At 42.3% G+C, this 24,482-nt stretch overlaps 1 protein-coding gene across 1 annotated transcript in view; it reads right to left on the bottom strand.

Moving 5' to 3' along the window:
- Positions 1-24,482, bottom strand: part of BLZF1 (basic leucine zipper nuclear factor 1) — a 385,310-nt gene that overhangs the window by 90,001 nt on the left and 270,827 nt on the right. Inside the window, exon 6 of the mRNA XM_044072350.1 lies at positions 2,885-3,104. Coding sequence (XP_043928285.1) covers positions 2,885-3,104 — 220 coding nt within the window. The remainder of the gene's footprint in view (positions 1-2,884; positions 3,105-24,482) is intronic.

Here is a 24,482-nt window from a genome sequence, read left to right as displayed (position 1 = left end):
GCTCTAACAGCAAGAGTAGCAGAGGTGTATACTTTTTTACCCAATCTGTTTAAAGCTCGGGAATCACTGTCTGAGGGGGTGGGATTCTTAGCTGAGGTTGCTTTAATTCCTTTAGGTCCTTGAGAGATGACCTCTGGGTCAGCAGTAGGATTTTTGAAAAGGAATTTGAGAGAGTCAGGGATTCTGTAGTAGCTGTCAGGTTTCCTGGGAGCAGGAGGAAGGGTGTCAGGAGTCAAACTGGATTCCATAAAAACATCATCCACAACATCCAGGACAGGAGGAATGGCCAAAGGTCTGTGCTGTGGTAAATCTAAGAATTCCGCAAGTCTCCTTTTTGACTGAGGATAGTCTTGACATTCCCATTGGAAATGCTCCCTTAAGTATGAAGGGTTTCCCCAAATGAAAAATCCTTGGGTGGAGAGGCAGAAGGAATAGATTCCTCTGCATCATAATCCTCACAAGCAGAGAGGGGTTGCATGGCATCAGAGTCATCGGACTCCTGTTCAGATAAATCTACTGGGGACAATTCTCTTTTTCTTTTGAAGGGGTAGCCTTGGCTTCCCCTAATAAGCACAATAAGGTCTTCCACCATTTTAAGAATTTGAGATGGCGGTAAGGAAGCAGGTGCCTGAGCTTGGGTCATCGTTTTTTTGGTCGTAGTTCATACCCTGGGCCTTAGAAACTCTGTAATTTTAGAAAGAACTGAAGATGCGAAAGAAGTCATCGGTCTGTGTTGAGTATCGGTAGTGCGAAGTACTTCCTTGGAAGATGGTGCCTGCTCAGCGGCTCCGGACCCATCCAAGGTAGACACATATGCTGGATCCTTAGTCGAAGAAGAGTTTTGTGACATACCGGACTCCGAAAGGGTCTCTGTAGCGGCCCGTGAATCCACAGAACAGGCATCAGGGGCTGCGAAAGCTCCTCACTGAGGACTGGAGAACTGACTACTACTTTAGCGGAAGCGTCAGCGGCAGTTTTGGACCTGTTTTGGACCTGTGTGGTTTGTCTCTGTCTTTATCCTTATGTTTTTTCAGAAGATCAGTAGTCAGATGGCTTACCGAAGTCATATCGGAATTAGAGGACTGACAGTGAAAATATCTAGCTACAATAAGGGCCCGGCGACGTATAGTTCTGGTACTTAAAGCACAAAAGCAACAGCGAGGGACGTCGTGGTCTGGGCCTAAACAGGTGATGCAGTAAGAATGGAAGTCCCGGTGTGATATTTGCTTTCCACAGGCAAGACAATTATTAACTTTTTCTGACATCAGTTAGAGCAAGAAAAAAGGACCCCCAACGGGGTGCTTAGCTTTAGAAGACCTCAACTTCAATTTGGAAACGAAAACTCAGGTAGTGGCCGACCGGCACTCCTGCGAACTGCATCTGCTTCGGGCTCCTCGGCAAGAAAGATTGATGTAATGCTGTCAGCTGCCTGATTTTATACCACTGACAACCTGCCATCAGTCCTGGAGCGACATCAACGGATACCGAAATACTAAGCCTCTGGTATTCAGACTGACTGAGGGCTACCCCTGGCAGGATAACCCAAATGTGATGACTGCAACAGTGAAACACGAAGAACATCTGCTTCCTTGCTGTGATCCAGGGAGACCACAGCTAAAGTTTTTTGGTACTGGTATTTATGGGAATCCTTGACCCCATCAAACCAATCATGTTTCCTGAAAGCACATGGAAGGGAGTCCATCTCCACTGATGCATTAAAAAAGCCATCCTGCAGGACCTAGCACTAGAGTGGACAGCTAGTGGCCTATTTTCAGGGAGACCCTTAAAGGCCCTATACCCTCTGATGGGCTTCAGAGTACACATGGAAATCCCAATGGACAATCTCTTACATTCTATAAAGAGCATCTACAAAGGAAAATTCCTCTGGTGGGGAGGTAGTGGACGTGTCTTCGGTGTGACAGTCCATGGTCTCAAACGATGGGAACCAGCCCACATATGCTATTTCAGCAGTCTCAGAGCCAGCTGACTCAGAACCATTACTTTTGTTCTTAGGTGGGGCTCCAGACACAGACTTAGTTTCTAACACAGGCCCATTGAATCTAAATAAATCATTAGGGTTTCAGACAGCTAAATTAATGTATCCAATAATGCTACATGAATGGGTGGAGTTGGAGCAAAGTACAGCTTGGGCTAGGTCAAGGCAAGCTGGTGCGTACCTGCTTAGCTTTTGGTGCCTTGTGCCTTCCATGAGACAGGTATGGAAAGCTCAACGTGGTTGCCTTTAACATCCTAATGTAAAAATATCTTAGGGATCCTGCTTTCCTTTTCTATAATCACAACCCAGCTCTTGGATGCTGGAGCGCCTCCAGGAGTTGAAAGGACCTCAGAAGTGCTGGCATGGGAGGACATGCCAGAAACTTAAGGTGTGGACACCTGCAAATTGGCTGTGCTGGAGGCCTTGACCAAAATGAGCTCCACGTTTGTGAAAGTGCCACACCTAATACTATTCATCAGACCCTGGAAACACAAGCTGTCAGTCACTTCCTCATTTTTCTTACACTTGTCCCTTTTCTCTAAGTTTTTTTCTTAAAGAATTGCAAAGTTGTTAGCCTTGGACATCCTTCAGAAGTGATGCTACAGCAAAACCTATTCAGAAATTAACTTAACTGTTTTAAAACCCAAATTCAAAACTGTGTTTTATGAGTGGGTATTCTTATAACTAGTAGTATGCATTTCAGAAGCGTGTTGCGAAGGCAAGTTTCACAGCTACTAGACACCTGTAATCTGCTTTGCTCACAGTCATCTTCTAGTAAACATTTTCAGTTTATTTGGTCTTCCATTTGTTTGTCTTTTATCTTGTTGGTTCAGGATATAAATTATACACACATCAGCTCAACATTGTTAAAAACACAAAAGAATTTACCATTTCAGCCATCTTCTCTGCAGGTGTGCTGCAAGGCTCTACTGGTGCAGATGCTTTTTTAGAAGGGAAGGAATTTACACTGCCAAGAAGATGAGAATGAACCGACTTAGCCAGTTTCTGATTTGCCAAGATCAGCTCAGCAGTATTCTGAGGTTGTCCACAAGGATAATAAGTCTGTGGTCTTCCCCACTGTAAAGAAACAATCAACTGCTCCAGCAACCTACAAGGGGAAAAAAATAGAAAGTATGCATATATTAAGGATAGTAGTCCCCAACAAACATTTGTTATGTGTATAACAAAAATAAAATCTACCAAAAATCCACAAAACTAAACAGCTAGTAAGGTTTAATACTATCAAATTCTCAAAGCCCACATGTACAGTTGTGCAAGTAAATTTACTATAACAGTACATGCTTAAATGACTACTGCTACAGTAGCTTAAGATATGTGGTTATATCCTGCCAAATATATAACAACCAGCCAAGCTTCCAAATCTTCAGGGCATCTTCCACACACCCAAACCATTAAACAGCTTAACTATCTTAAAAAGTCAGGTTTGGATGCAAAGATTTTCAGAGCTTTCATGCCAGCTGAGAAACGGAGGCTGAACCATGACAGGACATAGCTAGGAGTACAAAATCTACATGTCCACACCCTGTCAAAACAACAACTAAAAAAAAGAAAACAAGTACAGCTGTGTAAGAACTTATCAAAGTTGATGTCCTACTTTGCACTGTTGCAGTACTCCAAACAGATGGGTTTTCACTGCTAATGTTCAGCCAGAGTACCAATGCTTAACCTTCCCTGGATTGCACATCCAACATATGACCTCAGCTCACAAAACATAGGGGTATATAGGCAGACGTATAAGCATAGATCCTCAGACTATCTCCAACACAGCAGCCTGAAGACTTTGGAGAGAGACTGGACAGCTAGGAATGGCCAAGCAGGGAGTGAGAGGTGCCCCCTCAGTCCTACAGTCTTGTAGACAGGACAGTAAGAGAAGAACAGAGGAGCATCCAAAATGGGGAAGGAAGGTGGGAAGGAATTCTGTAGCAGTGATCAGCAGGACATCTACTGTTGATGTAACTTCTTATATAGCTGTACTACAGGCTTACAGAGACCACACTGCTGCAATATTTCAAACAGATGGGTGATTCCAAAAGCTTAAGGGAACAGAAGGGAGGATGGCCAACAGTGGGAACAACTGTCCAAGATTCCAGAGAGAACTGGCCTAGAGGTGGCAGCTCTGGATCTTGAAAAGGCATCAATTGTGTAATGTTTAGTGAAAGTGTGCACAAAAGAGCAGGTGGCAGCTTCCAGGATTGTCCTGGCATCAAGCCCTTTGTAGAAGACCTCTGAGGATGCCACTGCCCTGGTAGGGGGAGCTCAAGGGCACGTGGGCAACGTTCTGCCATTGTGTTCATAACAAGCTTGCAAGCTCAAGCTTGCAATGGTTTATTTAGATAATGGCTAGCCTAGTTTGGCATCCATACATTAGACAGTCTGAATTATGAACAGATTTAGTTTTATCCAAATAAAATCACAGCTGTCTATGTACATCTAGGGAGTACAGAAGTCTTTCCCTCTGGTTCTGTGGGTTGAGAAAGAAAGTAGGCAAGTTGATGGACTGATTGAGGGACATCACTTTCAACACCTTAGGCAAGAAAGAGGGGTTAATTCTTAAGGACACCCTGTCCTTGTGAAAAATAAAGGATGGAACGGATGTGGATGCCTGATGTTCTGACATTCTCCTAGAAGAAGTGAGGTTGAGTAGCAAGATGGTTTTACAGGTGCTGAATATGAGATATGATGAAGCTGCTGGTTCAAACCGTGGCACAGTGAGCTTTTCTATTATGAAGTTGAGGTCTCACGGAGGGGGCATGGGCTTCCTTGAAAGTCTTAGATATAATACCCCTTTCTGGAACTGTTTGACTTTCAGCCTGGACATAACATGTGGAGTGAGGGGAAGTCAGAAAGATACAGCTGACAGGTGGGCTTTGATAGAGGAGTGCACCAGACCTTTATTCACAAGTTCACACAAATACCTCAGGATAAGAGGAATCTCTGACTTTGTAGGGTCCTGAATGCCGATATGGCACTAGAAGGAAAATTCCTTCCATTCCACTATGTAGGATTTTCAAGTGGTAGATCTCCATGCTTCCAGGAGAACCTCCAATATATCCTCCAAAAACTGGTGTCTGAAAGTGATCAGAACCCTATTATCTATAGGCATAGAATTAGGGACTACCGGTTCAGTTCAAGTAGCAATTCCTTCTGCTGTGTGATGAGATCCACCTTATATGGTAATTCAAAGCGATTGCTTCTGGCCAGATGAAAGAGAAAGGGGACCTATACTGCCTTAGCCAAAAGGGAGTCACCAGTAAGATTATTTTTTTTTTTTTTGGTCCTTTAGTAATACTTCTGGAATTAATGGGAGTGGAGGGAAAGTGTAAATTAATTTCCCTGTCCACTGAAAGGAAAATGCATCTGTTTTCCAGGCTGAGAGGCAATGAGATCTGGTGCAATATAAGGGAAGTTTCCTCTGAGGTAAATAAATCTGAGGTGTTCCACCTGTGAAGACTGTCCAGGAAGACCTGTCCGTTTAGGTGCCATTAGTGAGGATCCTTGATGGACCTGCTCTGCAAGTCTGCTAAAACACTGTCCTGTGATGGGATGTACACAGCAAGTAGGCACATGTTCCTCTGGGTAGCTAGGTCCCAAGCACACTGAGCTAGTCTGCATAATTGGTATGATCTGGTCCTTTCTTGCTTACTTATGTACCACATAACAGTGGTGTCTGAATACTGCAAGAGGGCCTGCTTTCCAGATGTGTGAGAAAACATGAAGTGCTTGGATGAGGACCCTCAGTACTTTCAAGGTTGATGTGCTCCTTCTTGAGACTGGGCTGCCACTCACCCAGGACTTTCTGGATGACTGTCCAGGCTGCCAAGGCCTCATCCAAGGAGTGTGTACATTTTTGGAAGCGCTGGGTTGAGCTTTACCTGGGCTATCTTTTTTCAGACAAGGTATGAAGGGATCTCTGTATCTAGAGTAGGAGATTGTTGGGACCACATCACTTTCAGGTACCACTGAATTTTCCTCATATGCAACCTGGCTAAAGGCAGCATTGGGATGGTTGCTGTCATAAAACCCAGGGTCCTTAGAAGTTACCTGGCTGAGCAAGGGTTGAGGAAGTAGATGGAGGGGAAGAAAATGGTAATGCTTTGCACCTTTACCTGAGGTAGGCAGGCCTACATTTTCTTGGTGTCCAATCTGTAGTCCTGGAACATTAGGTTCTGGGTGTGGGTTGAAGGGAGGACTTTTTGTAGACTATGGTGAACTTCAACTATAAGAGGAGGTTGAATGTGAACCAGAGGTGTTGCAGTAAGGTCTGCGGTGAGGTAGCCTGGATCAGCAGATAAGTAAGGGAAATTCTGAATTTCTTGAGCTTGGCAGAAGGCTATCACTAGTGATGGACACTTGTGAATAATCTTGGGACTGTGGAAAGCCCACAAGGCAAAACATTACACTGAAAGTAAGATTAGCCAGTACAAAACCTAAGAAATTTCCTGCACAAGGGATGAATGTTTATATGTAGATACGCATCCTTTAAATCCAGAGAGCATAGGTGTGCCTGCGGAAGAATAAGATGCAATAGGGTCTTGTAGGGAGAGCATTTTGAAAGACGGCACTTTAGGATGTTGTTTACAACTTTAGAACTACAAAATTTAAACTTGTGGTCCCATATACGCGAACCTAGTTATGTTAGACTGGGAAGAGAGTCAGGTATTTACTAGTACACATATGAAAAATGTGAAATATTATGCTAGGTACCTGGATGACATCTATATCTTGTGGGATGGTGGCGAAGAAGCGTTTGATTCATTTCTGGATTATATAAATCAAAGTAGCAGTTATTTAAAATTCACATGTTCAAAGAACTATAATGGTGTCCCTTATCTTGACACGTTTGTCTCTAAATATGAAAACATATTTAAATCCAGAATATATCGAAAAAATACTTTTTCAAACAGCTATCTTGAATATAGTAGTAACCATCCTAAAAAACAATTTCTTAATATATACAAAGGGCAACTTATTCGTGCAATAAGGACGACATCTGAATATCAGGATATGTTAGAAGAAGCATCTTATATTACGTCTCTTTTTAAAGAAAGAGGATATACCAGAGATATGATGTCCAAAGTTAGGGAATATGTCACCAGAGAATGGGGTGGAAAATATACACCTTTATTAGGTCTTAATTATACACATGATAAAATGACACATAGTAGCCAGACTACTAATAATTTTTATATTGACGGGAAAACAAAAGATGTCACTAGTTTTAATCGAGTATGTATATTAGAGTATGGACCATATATAACTAAAATAATGAATATATTTAAAAATAATTGGAACATTATCCTTGCAGACCAAGAAATTGCCTCAGTGTTGGGTAGTAGTCCGCAGTTTGTTAATAAAGTGGGAAAGAACATCAAGAAGTACTTGGAAAGAGGTTATTGGTGCAGGGATGATAATAATAAAAAGCACACCAAAAGATGTGGTGCGTGTAAACAATGTAGTTCCATATATGAGGTTGAAAAGATTATTTTTAAGAAAGTTACTCAAACCCAAATTAGACTTGAGCAAGGGAATTGTCAAACTAAAATGGTTACTTATATTGCTACATGTATGGCTTGTTCGGGGTATTATATAGGTAAAACAGAGAGAAAATTTAACAAACGTATATATTCACATCTTTACAGCATTAAAACCAAGGATGTAAACAATGCTTTGTACAGACACATAAATAAGTGTGGTGATGGACTTTTTTAAATTTGCCATTTTGGACAGTGTGGTTATAGATTCTAGGGGGGGTAATTTTAAGGGACTACTATCTTATAAAGAATTATTATGGCAAATATATACTGATGCCTCTACCCCTCCAGGATTAAATGATTTTATATCTATTAAACCTTTATTAGTTATTAATTGATTGAGTTTTACACACACATTTTTCTCTATTATATGTATTTGCTTACTTATTTATTTATATTTATATATATTTTTTAATTAGTGTAGATTTTACTATAGTATATATTTTTTAAAATATTATAGATTGATTCTGAGGTATGTACATAGATTTTAGACTATGTGTTGTATTGCTTTAAGTAACAGTTGCAGTAACATTCTGGCACCAAAAAAGTTATTTAAATGTTGGTCAGTTTAAATTTTGTAGTTCTGATGAAGCTTACTTTGATGTAAGTGAAAGCGCTCAACTTGGATGTTAATAAAAAGTTTTTTTTATTTCTTGGCTGCCTGGCGTTCAGTAAAGATTCACGGAATTTCTGCATTTGCTGGTTGGTGTACGAGTGCCCAAGACACAGAAGGAACTGGTGTTAGTTTACTTTGTTCATTGGTAATATTACATCTTTGAACGGTTTATTTCTGGGATCTAGGAAGAGTCTGGAATAAAACCCCCTTCCTACAAATTTGGAAAGCCCTCGTTTATTCTGTCTTGTGCCTGTGGCTCCTGGAAGACAGGTAGAAGACGCTGTAGTTGTTTGTGAGGTAGAGGAGGAATACCATTCAAGAGAAGACATGGCATAACCCTTTTCTACAACAGAAAGCATCCACTGGTTCCCAAACTGACATGAACTGAGTTAGTCTTTTGGAGAGGGGCAAGGCAGAAAGTACAGTTTTGTACCTACCACAAATGTAGATGTTCGAGTGCTAATACAGCTGCAGTCATAACAGATGAGTTATCCTGCCGTCAGGCGGGTCCTCGGTCGGCCGAATTCCAAAGTCTAGGTCCGGCGTCGGATGTCGTTGCTTCTTCCCTGACGTCAGTGCGACAGGGGTATTAAAAGAACCAGCAAACGCCATTTTCTTCAGTTTTTCTTGCCCCAGGTGTCAGGTGCCCCCAGAAGAAAGGCAAAACATAAATTTATGTAATAATGCAATGCAATATAATCAAATAAAACAGTAGTTGCAAGCAAATACACCATAAAAGAATACCCCAATCAGGTTGTATGAGGAGGTGTTAGCCATTAGGCCTGTCCCAAGAGGGGAAGGAGGGAGGGAAACCTGGACTGCAGCTGTATTAGCACTCGAACATCTACATTTATGGTAGGTACAAAACTGTACTATGTTCATCGTGCATACAGCTGCAGTCATAACAGATGGGTAGAATCCCAAAGCTACAAAAGGGGTGGTAGGAACTAAGTGGAACTAGGAGGAGCAAGGATGCCCTGCAAGACTGCAGAGGCAAAGCCCGCTCTAGATTTGGAGTATAATGGTAGGTGATAGTGCTTGGAGAAAGTATGTACAGAACTCCAAGTGGCTGCTTCCAAAGTATCTTTGGTAGGAACCCCCCTGAGGAAAGCTGCAGAGGTAGCGGTGGCCCTTGTGGAGTGAGATCTGATGCCTGTAGGTACAGTTTTACCATGAAAAGAATAACAAAAGCGTATGCAGTGGGCTATCCATTTTGAGATTGTCTGTTTGGAAATAGCCTTCCCTTGAGCACCTGTAGCATAGGACACAAAGAGTTGCTCTGATTTTCTAAATGGCTTTGTTCTGTCCAAGTAATAATGAAGCTGTCTGTGAATGTCCAAGGAATGTAGTAGTCTCTCCCCCTTTGTTTTGTGGATTAGGGTAAAAGGTGGATAGCCTGATTCAAGGCTACCCTGGATACTACCTTTGGCATAAAGGAAGGGTTGGTTCGTAAGGAAACTCTGTCCTGATGGAAAATGATGAAAGGCTGCACAGCCATGAGGGCTTGTAGTTCCGAAACCCTGCGTGCTGAGGTGATAGCCAGAAGGAAGGCTGTTTTCCATGACAAATATTGCAGTTCTTTTGAAGCAGCTGGCTCAAATGGAGGCAGGGTCAGTTTTTCTAGAATAAAATTGAGGTCCCAAGCAGGTACTGGTTGTTTCCTTGGGGGTTTTATATTCTTAGCCCCTCTGAGGAACTGTCTTAAGAGAGGGTGAGAGAATAAAGGAGGATCAGTGTTGTATTAAGCAGAAATGGCTGAGGCATGGATTTTGATGGAGGAGAATGAAAGTCCACTGCTTAGCATCTCAGCTAGGTACTGTAATATTTGAGGTAAATTCAGTATTCCAGGATTCTGACCCTTTTTCCGATTCCAGGCACAAAACCGGTTCCATTTTGCGGAGTAGGCTTTTCTAGTAGAAGGCCTTCTGGCCTCCAAAATGACATCCTGCACCTCCTTGGAGAGTAGGGTCTGTTGTGAATTTAAGGAATCCTCCATGCGGCTAGATTGAGTGTTTTCAGCTGACTGAAGAGTTTTGAAGTTGTGCTGGGTCAACAGAAGAGGCATTAGAGGCAGGATCCATGGTGGGGAATGCGTCAGGCTCCTCAGGAGTGGGTACCAGTGTTGTCTTGGCCAGTCTGGAGCAATGAGAATCATCTTTGGTCTGTCTGCTCTGGCTTTTAATAGAACTTTGGGCAGCAGAGGAAGAGGTGGAAAGGCATAAACTGTCATTGTTGCCCAACTGAAAGAGAGTGTGTCCACTTTCCAGGCCTGTGGATGATAGGTACTTGAGCAGAATTTTGTCAATTGGTAATTTCTGTGGGTAGCAAAGAGATCTCTGTCTGGCCTTCCCCATGCTTGAATTATCTCTGTAAAAACTTGAGGATGCAACTTCCATTTGTGTGGATCGGTCATATTTCTGCTTAGGTTGTCTGCCAGCGTGTTTTCCTTGCCTGGCAGGAATTGTGCTTGAAGTTGGATTTGTAATTCCACAGCCATGTTCCAAAGAGACATGGCTAGCCTGCACAGGGGATATGAATGGGTTCCTCCCTGTTTGTTTATGTACCACATCACTGTGGTGTTGTCTGTCTTTATCAATAGCTGGCCTGGATGCAGTAGGTCTTTTGAAAGCCATAATAGCATTTTTTACTGCTAGCATTTCCTTTTGATTGATGTGTAGGTGCTTTTCTTTTTGGGACCATTTGCCCTGAAAGCACTGATCTGTCATGTGCGCCCCCAGGCGTAATCCGAGGCGTCTCGTGATGATTTGATTTGCCTGAGGCAAGCAGAATGGGAGACCTATGTTTCTTTGGCATGCTTGAGCCCACCACAGAAATTCCTTTTGGAGGCATGGAATCAGTGGTATCATTGTTTCCAAACTGTGGCTGTGTTGAGACCATAAGTATTTTAGGTACCATTGAAGTTTCCTCATATGCAGCTTTGCACATGGGATTAGCAGGATACAAGATGCCATGAATCCCAGAGCCTGGAGGATTTTCCTTGCAGTCAGCCTGGTGAAGGTTGCCAGTTTTCTGAAGTATTGAGTTAGTTGCCCTTGTTTCTCTGGCGTGAGGTAGGCCATCTGGGTGTTTGTATTCAAGCTGGCACCCAGGAAAATTATTGTTTGAGAGGGTATTAGTCTTGATTTCTTTTTGTTGACTGTGTATCCCAGAGAGTTCAACAACTTTATTACAAACACCAGGTGTTTCAGAAGTATGTGTTTGCTGTCTGCTTGGATCAGGCAGTCGTCCAAATATGGGTATATTTGTATCCCTTGAAGTCTGCAGAAGGCAATTACTGACGCCAGGTATTTCGTGAACACTCTGGGCACAGTAGATAAGCCAAAGGGCAATGCAGAGAATTGATAATGGGTTGAACCTGCAAGAAATCTGAGGTATCTTCTGCAATCTTGTCTGATAGGGACATGCAGTTATGCCTCCTTGAGGTCCAATGTTACCAGCCAAGAATCCTTGCCCAGCATGGGAAGAAGCTGCTGTAATGTGAGCATCTTGAATTTTGGTACGAGTAAATATGTGTTTAGGATGGATAGGTCCAAAATAGGTCTCCAATCTTTGTCCTTCCTTGGTACCAGGAATAGTCTGGAATAAAAACCTTGACCCTGTTCTTGTGCAGGTACCTCTTGAATAGCTTTTATGTCCATGAGAGCTGAAATTTGTTTTTGTGCCTCTGCCCTTTGATTTTGTGGCAGGTTTGGCATGCCTCTCATTTTTGGAAGAGTGTGAAAGTGGAATCTGTAGCCTCTGTCTATAATGTCCAGGATCCATTTGTCTTTTGTGACAATATGCCAATTTTTCGAAAATAATGCCAGTTTTCCGCCTAAAGGTGCTGCCATTAGAGCTTTGCTTGGCATGCAAAGGGGAAAGTCATTGGTTCTGCTTTCTGAATGGCTGTGATCTATCCTCTCCACCTCTAGGAGTAGGTGCTTGCCATTGTCTGCCTCTAAATGATCCTTGAGATTGCCCTCTACCCCTCGGGCACCTGTATCTACCTCTTTGAGGTCTGTCCGTGGCTGGAAAGGACCAGTTTTTTGAAGGCCAATTTCTACTGAAACGTGGAGGTTGTACTTGTAGGAAATCTTTCACGGTTAGCATTGATTTTGCCTTTTCCTCCATTTTCTTTAATACCTCCTCAGCTTTAACACCAAACAATACATCTTTTTGAAGAGGTGCATCTAGTAATTTAGCTTTGACATGATCTGGTAAGGTTTGCTCTTTGAGCCAAGCATGTTTACGTATGACTGATCCTGTAACAGCAGCTCTACATGAGGCCTCTAAAGCATCAAAACCACACCGCAAAGTATGTTTACCCACTTGTTCTGCACTATGCAACAAATCCTGCAACTCTTTCAAGTCTGGTTGCTCAGGTTGTGACATTTTGCTTTTCAACTGAGATAACAAAAACTGTTGATACTTTAACATATGGAACTGACAGTTTAATGCCCTCATGGTTAAAGTGGCCGAGGTGTATACCTTTTTCCCCCACCATTCTAAAGCTCTGGAATCTCTCCCTGAAGGTAATGGATTTTTGGCAGTGGAGGCCTTAATTCCCTTGGGACCCTGTGAAATAGTTTCTGGGTCAGCCGCATGGCTTTTGTATAGGAATTTGTGTGAATCAGGTACCCGGTAATACCCGTCAGGCTTGATTGGAGCTGGAGGTAAAGAATCTGGGTTAAGGCTGGCCTCTGAATACACATCATCTAGTATGTCTAAAGAGGGATAGCCAGAGGCCTGTGCTGAGGGAGCAAGAGGAAATCCCTGAGCCTTTTCTTGGAGTCTGAGTAATCTTGGCTTTCCCAGTGGAAGTGTTCCCTCAAGGTATGCAAGGTTTCCCCAAAAGAATAGTCCTCGGGGGGGGGCACAGAGGGAATGGACTCCTCTGCATCAGAATCTTCAAAAGGGGAGTATGAATGTTCCTGGTCTTCAGAATGTTCTGAAGTAATGGAGGCCTGGTCCGAGGAAGGGTATTCTTCCTCCACTCTGGGCCTTTTGTCCAAGGGGGGGGTTGAGAACCCCTGATAAGAGTAATCAAATCCTCAGCCATTTTGAGCATCTGTTTTTTAGGCATGGGGCCTTGAGAGAGGCCCTGTGGAGCTTGTCTTTTAGCATGCATGGTTGCTTTAGATTTAGTGAAAGCCTTAATGGAAAAAGAAGAAGAAGGCCTGAAGACACCTTGAGAGGTGGCAGGCCTGTCTAAACTCTGTGTTTCCCAGCCAAGAGTGGCGTCGGTATCTCTAACAGGGGTGTGGGCCGAGGAGCCTGTGACCTCGGGCACAGAAGACACCGCTAAGGAAGTGTCATCGGTAGTCAGGGGGCTGCGTAGGCGCCTCGCTGAGAACAGGAGCACCTGTAATCGGCTTTAGCATGGTGTCGGTAGAAGACGTGGACCTCGTATGTCGGTCCTTATCTTTGCGTTTTTTACTCAAAACTGGAGTCGGAGTATCCGACGACATAATGTAATTAAACTTTTTGCCAAAACAGTGTTGGGCGAACTCTGCCCGACGCTTAATAGTGCGTTTGTTGAAAGTAGCACAAAAACGACAGGCCGAGACGTCGTGGTCTGGGCCTAAGCAAGGAATGCAGAGGGAATGGAAATCCTTATGCGGTATTTGCTTCCCACATGAAATGCAATTATTAACTTTGTCTGACATCGGTCTGAGGCAAGAAAAGTTTCCCCAACGGGGTACTTAGCTTTCAAGAAGACTTTGGCTGAAAAATATCTGTAATCTCAGGAGCTGGCCGACTGGCACTTGCGAGCTGCTTCTGCTTCGGGCACCGCGCGGCAAAAAAGACTGAAGAAAATGGCGTCAGCTGGTTCTTTTATACCCCTGTCACACTGACGTCAGGGAAGAAGCGACGACATCAGACGCCGGACCTAGACTTTGGAATTCGGCCGACCATGTACCCGCCTGATGGCAGGATAACCTATCTGTTATGACTGCAGCTGTATGCACAATGAACATCCAAGGGAGAGGGAGGAGGGGCTTGGAAGATAATCACTGTGACTATTCAGCATCACAACTACATTTTATATTATATCTGGCCAACTTACCCAGTGACATAACTATTGTTTGGACTGAGCCTTGAAAATATACTACTACCTTGTTCAAAGTGTTGAGAATGGACAACAGATATTTGGCCATCTTGGTCTGGTAGTTAATGGCCCTAAAAGTCACAGTAGAGGATGTACAGACCTTAACCCACCTTACCATGATCCTACTGTCCTTAACTGAAGGCAGGGCATTGGTGTTGGGAAGCAATTGAGAAGGTTTGCCAGAGGAGAGAGACACTGCAGATGGGTCTGCCACAGGATTCTTATACAGAAGAATAAGTTCACCTGGAGCTCTGTAGAACATGTCTGGCCTTTTAGGCACAGGCCATTGCAAATCAGGAGTTGTAGAGGAAGACTGGAAGGCATTCAAAAAGGCCTCAAGGACTGGAGGGACAGATGAAGGGGTAGGAGGGCTCACTTTCAAGAGGCTGTAGTACCTTTTCTGAAATTTGTCTCGACTCCCACTCAGTGTTGCATCATGTTTAAAATATAATTTCCCCAAAAGAAGCCTCTTCCACAGGGGAGTCAGAAGAGATGGAGCCCATCATCTGGAGGAACTTGCTCAGGGGAGAGGATGCAAGAGGAATAAGCCAGAGAATGGTTACCAGTCAGAGGCATCTCTCTCTTCTGAGGAAGATAAAACTAATTTTATGAGTAGTAGGAGGGAGTAGGGGACCAGAAAAAGAAGGTGGTTTCAGGGTCATAATGGCTTTGAGAGAAGTCCATTTACTCTCTCTTTCTAAATGATGGGGTTGAAGGGACACGTTTTGTCTTTTGTTGCTTTTTCTTTGGTGGGACTTCCACCTGAACCAAGCAGAATGGCTTGGATACCTGGTGTACAAAAAACACTCTGGATGGCTCAGACTCCTGATGCACCTCCAATAATGTTTCAGGAATTTGCAGGATGCCTTCTGGTCCCTCCAAAATGAGTTGCAGTTGCTCCTCAGTAGGAGTGTTGTCTTCACTCATGTGTCCCTCCAACACCATACTGGCCTTTGGAAGGGTATCAGAACAGGGCATCACAGTTACAGCTGGATGCACCACAGGTTCTGTAACATCAGCGGGTACAACAGAATCAGACTGAACAGACTGAGTGTCAAGCCAAGGCTTCTTGAGTTTTTTCTTGTGAGAAAAAGGGACGTCCAAATAGTTGGAATTCACCATCATGGACTTGGCCAAATGTTTAAGACACTGGATCTCTAAGAATGTGTTGAGCAAAGACAAACAGGATCGTAAAGTCTTTGGCACAAAGGATTGGCAAAAAGAGCCGGCATTTTACTTGTGTTCCATGCAAAGGCAGAACAGACACTGGGTATGAAGGTCTTTCTCAGGATTTTGCCTACCGCACAAACACTCACCCCTTGTAGCTGATCTCTAACACAGATATGGCAAAACAATTCATAAAGATAAAGGAAGGTTCCCCAGCAGGGCATTTTTCTGTTTATCTTTAGTAGCTATGGTGTCAACAACCACATGACAATCAGTCTGACGGCTGCGAGACCTGTTTTCCAGCTGGCAGTGAGATAGTCCGAGGATCTACACTCACACATCCACCTATATACCCCTACCCTTGTAAACTGAGGTTAAATGTTGGATATCTGTTCCAGGGAAGGTTAAGCTTTGGTACCCTGGCTGGACATTAGTGATAATAAAACGATCTGTTTGGTATACTGCAACAGTGATCTCAGTCAGGAAATCTACAGGGGATGGAGGGAGCGGCAACTGCAGCAGTGATCATTACAGCCTGAATTAGATCCTGAGCCAGACTTAATAAAATACTCCTGTCCAGGGAAATTTGGGCAGTAGCAAATACAGGTTTCATTTCTGGCTTCTTTTCGACAGGAAAATTAGGGCCAACAGGACTGCCAATGGCAACAGCAGCTTCCTCAGGGATGTACACAGCATTCTGAATTAAACAGGAAAGACTTCCCTGCCCATTCTCCTAGAACTTACAACAGACAAGTGTGGTTCTCCCCTGCACACTATGGGGACCCAACAGTCACAGAGGATGTTGCTAACCGCTGGTCTATAGTGCCAGATACTGCTCTGCAGGGATCTGGGAAAAGTTGAGTGGTCTGCGGAACCAACTTTGGCCACAGCAGAGTCACCCACCTGTGGCTGAGACAAATTGTTAGCCTGCTGTGGTGGCAAAGGCTGTTTGCTGAACTGTTTCTTTTTGTGTCTGGAAGGATGACAGATTGACCATGGAGCAAACTACTGTTAGTACAATCAGAAAATGGTGTCCTTTTCCCAAAGTGAAACCAAACAGCACAAGCTGGAAGAAATTCAAAGTTCCAAAAAGCCATTTTTCCCTAGGAAAAAAAAAATAAATAAAATGCACTTGAATACACTTTACCAGCTCCAAAAAGTTTTTTTTTCCAAAGAAAAATATTTTTACAATGTTTTAACAGCTTTTAAATTGAAAGGGAAAAAAGTTCACTTGTGTTTAAAAGTACAGTTAAGACTTGTGACAGTCCATTAAAACAAGATCGCCAAGTGTAAAAACAACTTTACTAACCAGGAAAGTAAAGCAATAAATATGAAAAGTGGAAGTTTTTTCACCAAAGTGAACTCATTTCCCCAGAAAATGGAATGGCACAAGACAACAGTTGATCCCTGAAAGCATGCACAGGAGCACTCTGTTTGCACCAGAAAAGCGCTTAAGAGCTTGGAGCAAAAAAAAAAAAAAAAAAGTTATGTACTTACTATAACGTTCCATCTGTGTTGTCCATTTTCATTTTTCTTCAACGTTTGGGTTTGATTCCAATTTGGCTGTTAATAGCCACCAAAAAGCTCTCAAGCTCCTCCCATACCCATAATGCATCAACCCCTAACATACCTCAGATCTTGTTTGCTGTTTTACAAAAAGTACGCCCATGTGCCCCCATGTTTGCCAACCTGGTGATGTTGGATTGGGAGAACAATTTCATCTTCAAAAGTGAATATTACAAGTACATCCAACATTATTCCAGGATTTTGGATGACATCTTTATCTTGTGGGATGGCTCCCGGGATAGTATAGATCAGTTTATGGATTACATCTATATCTCTAGTACCCATCTAAAATTTACTTATACCTGCAACACAGGAGGTACTGCGTATTTGGACACATACATATCTAACATTTCTAGTGGATTTAAATCCCGTATACATAGGAAGAATACTTTTGCTAATAGCTATCTTGAGTGCTCCAGTAACCATCGGAGGAAATTGATGAGGAACATCTACAAAGGGCAATGTATAAGGGCAGCCCGAATGACGTCCCTGTACTCGGATATGATTGATGAAAATGAATATATAAGCACTTGATTTAGTCATTGGGGATACCCTAGACATATGTGAGATGATGTTAAGAAGTATGTTATTAATGAATGGGGTAAAAAATACCCACCAATCTTGGGAAAGGAAACATTTAAGAACATATCTAACTCTACTAATGATACTGACAAAAATGATCAAAGAGCCTGTATTTTGGAATATTCCCCCTATGTGAATCAAGTTAAGCAGATACTAAAAAGTAATTGGAATATCCTAATGGCAGATAATGAAATAAGGAATATAGTAGGTGAAATACCTTTATTTGTTTACAAAATGGTCTGTAATATTAAGAGAAATTTGGAGCAAGGTAACATTACTAGGAAAATAGGTGAAAAGAATAAACACATGAGAAGGTGTGGTAATTGTAGACAATGCCATGCTATATTAGAGGATGAGGGTATCATTTTAGAAAACGTTAACAAAACCAAGATTACTTTTAGGCAGGGGAATTGCAATTCCCAGTATGTTATATATATATGGCTAAGTGCATGGCATGTCCCAGTTACTATACAGGCAAAACAGAGAGATCTCTCAAAAAAGAATTTATGATCATTTATATAAGAACAGGCAATACTAATGCCCTCTATAGACATGTGGATAAGAAAGGGGACAGTCATGTTTTTAAGTTTGCCAAATTAGAACAGGTTAGAGTAGGCCCCCAAAGGAGCAATTTCAAAGCAATGTTGGGGCACAGGGAGGTCAAGTGGCAAACTGATGCCTTAAACACACCCGGTCTAAATGACCACATTTCAATTAAACCAATTCTACAACTGCAGATACAGGCTGACTTTGCATTTTTTTGTTATGTATTCTACATTTGTATGCATTTTCATAGGCCCTGTTAAATCCATAAGGAGGTACATCAAGTGAGACTATTATATTATTATAACTGATTTTTTCAGTATGTTGTTAATGTGCATGGTTAGGGGTAGTTAGTATGGCTTTAGTATACACATATATGGAATTTAGAATTTGAATGAAATATTTTATTGCACAAATATATGAATTTTAGTACATTTCTGTATTGTTTTATTTGACTTTAAATTGAGCAACGATTTTACTAATTATATTTGGCGCCAAAAAAAAATTGTATTTAAATGGTAATTAAAGAATTAAGTGTATTCTGATGAAGTCCACATTAATGTGGATGAAAGTGCTCAATCATTTGTGTTTACAAAATAAAGTGGATTTTAATTTTGTTAGTGCGACTTTCTTTTGGTGGATTCCATTACTATTTGGAGGGGGGTTTTTTTGCTGTATTTTTTCTTTGTTGGTCGATTAAATGCATATATTGTTTTATTCGTTGGTGGTACAGTGGAATCCATTGAAGAACTACCCTCTAATTCAACTCCAGTTAGACACGATGATTTGCAGAGACTTTACTCGGAAGTCTCCATCCTGAAAGGGGAAGTTACCTGGTTGATAAGAGTTATTCACACAGCCTGGTGTGAACGTGCATAGCACGCAGCAGATGCTGAAAGTGGCTCACGTTTTAGCAGGAAGTCCATCTTTACTAGAGATACCTAATGGCCAGGGGGTAGGTTTCAGAGTGCCTACAGCTCTGGGGGTTTCTATTTCACAGGAGAATGGTGAGCTAGGAAATGCTAGCAAAGCGACGGACAAGGATTTCACTTTTGACTTCTCCATGTATAATTTAGAAGAGGATTTCCGATGGGCCAGAGCTAAACCTAAAAGAGCAATGACTGCTAAGATGTACTCTACAGCCGTAACTCATGCTACAACAGCAGCAAAAGGTTCTGCAAGGCAAAGCTCGAGCCTGAGAGCTAATGCCAACATTAAATTAATTTGGGGCAGGGTAGCACTCAACTGAACAATTTTTTCTTAAATTAATTTGATTTTAACATGGTGGGTCAAGTACCATGTACTACGGGCAACACAAACAATGCACCCAGTGGAACTTTGAAAGACATGATATATTCTTTTGGTAAAAAATTGGGAGTCAAAGGTTCAAAGTTGGATAATGCATATTTAAACCAATGTCTTACATTAAATATTGTACCAGTGGGTTTATGTTTTTTAAGGCACCTATGGTATTGTTTTAACTGATCACGTACGCAATGAATTTAACCAGTTATTTAATCGATTTGGTTTTGATTATATGAAGCTGTTAATTAATAAAAATGATAAAAGATTATGTGTTTTGATGGATGAAGTAGAAAAGCTTAACATTATAATTAATAACTTACTGTTTGCACAATGGGAGAAAATGTATTTAAAAGAGTATAATGTGGTGGATAAGGCACACACTATTTATACTCAGAAATGCAGAAAAAATAGTAGGGATGTTGAGCATTTTAAAAAAAAGAAGTAGCATATCCTTGGAAGGGAAGTAAGGACAGGTTTGAAAGAAAAGGAACTAAGAGGAATGATACATTGGGGACAAGGAATTCTGACCCAAAAGTACATTATGGGGGAGATGGATCAAATTTTCACAGGTGGTGGAAACAGCAACATCCGAAGTGGAGAAAAGATTGGAAATGGAAACAAAACAGATCATACAGAACATAAAGGGATTATTTGGACTTAGCATGGGGGGGGGACGGCGGCAAGAGACAGTGGTAAACTTAGAACATGGAAATGAGACCACACCAGCAATAACAATTTCAGAAGGTGTAGTTAATTGTTTGGATCATTTCAAAATATACAATTACACTAATTTAGTTTTGGGTAGTGAACATTTTAAGTTACTGTCTAGAGTATGAAGTACATACCTAAAACAAGTTTCCATCCGGTTGATACTAAGAAAAATAAATTTAGCTATTTTGTTTCAGGAAAAATCCCAGCCCGTAGTTACTGGGGTGCTCAATAAAAAAGTACCTATGTTCCACCTACTCATCCAAGTGTTGCAGTATATGAAAAAATGGCTACAAAGGAAATTTATAGATTAAAGAATGATATTGGATATATGAAAACCCAGAGCAATTTATCAGGTAATGAGTTATGTACTTTGAGACAGCTTAAAAATTACCATAATATCAAAGTCATGAAACCTGATAAATGTGTGTGTGTGTGGGTGGGTGTGGGTGTGGGTCATTTATGATGCATTGGAATACGCCACTAAAATGTTTGAGATACTTCAGACATCTGATATTAACAAAATAGTATCCATCAATGAAATACATATAGCTTTTAAGCGGGATGATATATATTTAGATTAATTTTTATTGGATAACCATATTACCATTGATACATATAATTTTCTTAAGATGGAACATCCTATATTGGCAACCATAGTGGGAATACCTAAGATACAAAAGAGCATCATGGACCCCCCCCCCTTCATCCTATCGTTTCTGGGAGCTATTCCAAAACCTTTCCATTAGGAATAGCCATTGATAGATGGTTAAAACCCATTTATGGCAAATTACCAAATATGATTAAGGATTTGTGGGACTTCTAAAATAGTTTATCTCCCCATCTTTGGAAAGAGGGACTTACCTTCATCACTGCTGATGTGGTAGACCTATTCTCATATATACCCAAACAACTAGGATTAGAGGGATTTTGTAACAGCATTAGACAGTACGCCAACTTAGAATGGGATTTTGTCAGCCTAATCATGGAATGCATGACCCTTGTACTTTATTACAACTTTATTTACTTTGCGGGTGAATACAACCGACAGACCAGAGGAGTGGGTATGGGGGCTGCTTATGCCCCCATGTTTGCCAACCTGGTGATGTCAGACTGGGAGAACAATTTCATCCTCAAAAGTGAATATTACAAGTACATCTGACATTATTCCAGGTTTTTGGATGACATTTTTATCTTGTGGGATGGCTCCCGGGATAGTACAGATCAGTTTATGGATTACATTAATAGCTCTAGCACCCACCTAAAATACCTGCAACACAGGAGGTATTGTGTATTTGGACACATACATATCTAACATTTCTAGTGGATTTAAATCCCGTATACATTGGATGAATACTTTTTCTAATAGCTATCTTGAGTAAGAAAGGAAACATTTAAGAACAAATCTAACTCTACTAATGATACTGACAAAAATTATCAAAGAGCCTGTATTTTGGAATATTCGCCCTATGTGAATCAAGTTAAGCAGATATTAAAAAGTAATTGGAAATTACAGTTGTGCACACTTACCATAAATGTAGAAGTTCGAGTGTATTCACTGTTACCGTCATCACACTTGAGTTCTCTGCCTGCAGGTAGCCCTCAGTCAGCCCGAACAGCAGAGTCTTGGGATTTCTGCCTTGGATGCCATCACTTATTCCATGACATCAGGTCGTCAGGGGTGTAAAACAGGCAGCAGACACCATTACATCAGTTTTTCTTGCCCCAGATGTCAGGTGCCCCCCAAATAGGAAGCTAGTATATGGCATGGAACACCACCAGTAGAAGTACAACTGCCATAAAAAATGGCCATACAGAGAATAGGTAGAAAGGATAGAGAAAAAACAGGGGGCTGGAGGGAGGGAAACCAGGACTGCAACAATGAATACACTCTAACATCTACATTTATGGTAAGTGTACACAACTGTACTATGTTCTTCAGGTTTCACTGATGCAGTCATCACACTTGGGTTGATTCCCAAAGCTGAGGAAGGGTGGAGGCAGTCAAGAGGAGTTAGGGCTGGCTAGCAGGCCCTGTAAGACTGCTGTAGCAAATCCAGCGCTGGATTTAGAAAAAAATAGGCAAGTGCTAATGCTTGGTGAAGGTGTGCACAGAACTCCAGGTTGCAGCTTCCAGAATGTCCCTGGGTAGGGACTCATCTGAAAAATGCTGTAGAAGTGGAAGCAACCCTAGTGGAATAAATTCTGATCCCCTGTGGGGTAGGTTTTCCATGGTGCTTGTAGCAGAAATGGATGCAGTGTGCTATCCATCTGGAAAAATTTTGCTTTGAAATGGCCTTGCCCTCTGCCCCTGTAGCAAAGCTGACTAGCAGCTGGTCAGATTTTCCTGAAAGGTTTAGTCCTGTCAAAGTAGAACCCGAGTTGTCTGTGCACGTCCAACGAGTGCAGGATCCTCTCCTTTATTCCGAGGATTAGGGAAGAAGGTTGGCAAATGGAAGGTTTGGTTTAGAGCCACACTGGAGACAACCTTAGGCATAAAGGACGGGTTTGTCCTGAGGGCAACCCTGTCAGCATGGAAGATAATAAAGGATTCCACTGCCATCAGTGCCTGTAGCTCACACACTTTTCTAGCTGAAGTGATGGCTAAAAGCAAGGCTGTTTTCCAAGAAAGGAATTTTAATTCTGCTGAAGCCGCAGGTTCAAAAGGTGGAACATGAGCTTTTCCAGTACAAAGTTAAGGCCCCAGGCAGGGGTAGGTGCTCTCCTAGGGTGCGTTAAGTTGTTAGCCCCTCTCAGGAATTGTTTGATGACAGGGTGAGAAAACAGAGGTGGCTCAGTATTATAATGAGCTGAGATGGCAGAGGCATGACTCTTAATGGAGAAGGACAGGCCTCTGTGGAGTAGCTCTGCTAGGTAATCAAGGATTTGAGGTAAGGAGGGCACAGCTGTGTCCTTTCCTTGAGACGGATTCCAAGAACAATATCTTTTCAAGTGTTCAGCATAGGATTTCCTAGTACTAGGCCGCCTGACCTCCTCAAGAGTGACATCCTGCACCTGTTTGCTGAGGGTTGCTGGTGAAGTATTCAGGGAATAAGCCAGGCTGCAAGGTTTAGGGTTTGCATCTGTGGATGCAAAATCTGTCCATACTGTTGAGACAGCAGGGAAGGTGTCTGATGAAGGTATCATGGTGGCACTGTTGTCAGACTGTGAAAGATTGGGTACCAGTGCTGGCATGGCCAGTCTGGGGGGCAATACGAATTGCCCTTGGGCTGTCCTGTCTGATATTGAGTAGTACCTTTGAGAGGAGGGGCAGAGATAGAAAGGCATAAATTGAGAGGTTTTCCCATTGGAAGGATAAGGCATGCTGTGAAGGATCCTGGTGCAAAATTTGCTCAACTGGTGGTTCTCGGGGGAGGCAAAGAGGTCCACCTCTGGATAAGAAAGTTGAAGGCGTTGGGCTCCAATTTCCACTCGTGTGGGTCCAGGAGATTTCTGCTTAAGTCTTCTGCCAGTGAATTCTGTTTGCCTGGCAGGAATTGAGCTTGTAGATGGCACTTGGTTGCTCAAGCCCGTGTTCCATAGGGCCACGGCTAACATGCAGAGCGGGTAAGAAAGGGTTCCCCATTGCTTGTTTATTTACCACATAACTGTGGTGTTGTCTGTTTTTATCAGCAGCTGTCCTGGAAGGATTGGGTATTTTTAGGCTGTCAAAGCATACTGTACAGCTAACATCTCTTTTTGATTGATGTGCAGGAGGTTTGTCATGGGCTCCACTTGCCCTGAATGCATTTGCCTGCCATGTGAGCCCCCCATGCATAGTCTGATGCGTCGGCGAGGGGTTGAGTGAAAGGCAGTCCCTTGTTGTGGTTGCATGCTTCTGCCCACCAAAGGAACTCTGCCCTTAGACAAGGTATGATAGGAATGACTGTTTCCAGGTCCTGAGAATGATGGCACCAAAGACTAAGTACCAGTGAAGTTTCCTCATATGCAGTCTTGTATATGGAATTAACAGAATGCATGAGGCCACGAACCCTAGGGGCTGCAGTATTTTCCTTGCGGATAGCTGGCTGTTGGTTGCCATTTGTTTGAAGTAGTTGTTCAAACAGACCTGTTTTTCAGGAGTGAGAAATGCCATTTGGGAAGTTGTGTTCAAGCTTGCTCCCAGGAATACAATTTTTTGACTGAGCACCAGCTGTGAATTATTTTCGTTGATGGTGTACCCCAGTGAAGATAGGATTCTTAACAAATGCCAGGTGCGAAAGTAGCAATTCCTGACTGTCCGCCTGAATCAGGCAACCGTCCAAATATGGGAAAATTTGGATATTTCTCTGCCTGCAGTATGCAATGGCTGGAGCCAGGCACTTTGTGAATACTCTG

The sequence above is a fragment of the Protopterus annectens genome, chromosome 5.part0 (assembly GCF_019279795.1).
Source record: "Protopterus annectens isolate FY-2018-M chromosome 5.part0, PAN1.0, whole genome shotgun sequence".
Classification (NCBI taxonomy): Eukaryota; Metazoa; Chordata; order Ceratodontiformes; family Protopteridae; genus Protopterus; species Protopterus annectens.
Note: the sequence above shows the minus strand (reverse complement) of the source record. Positions and strands in the feature narration are given on the sequence as shown.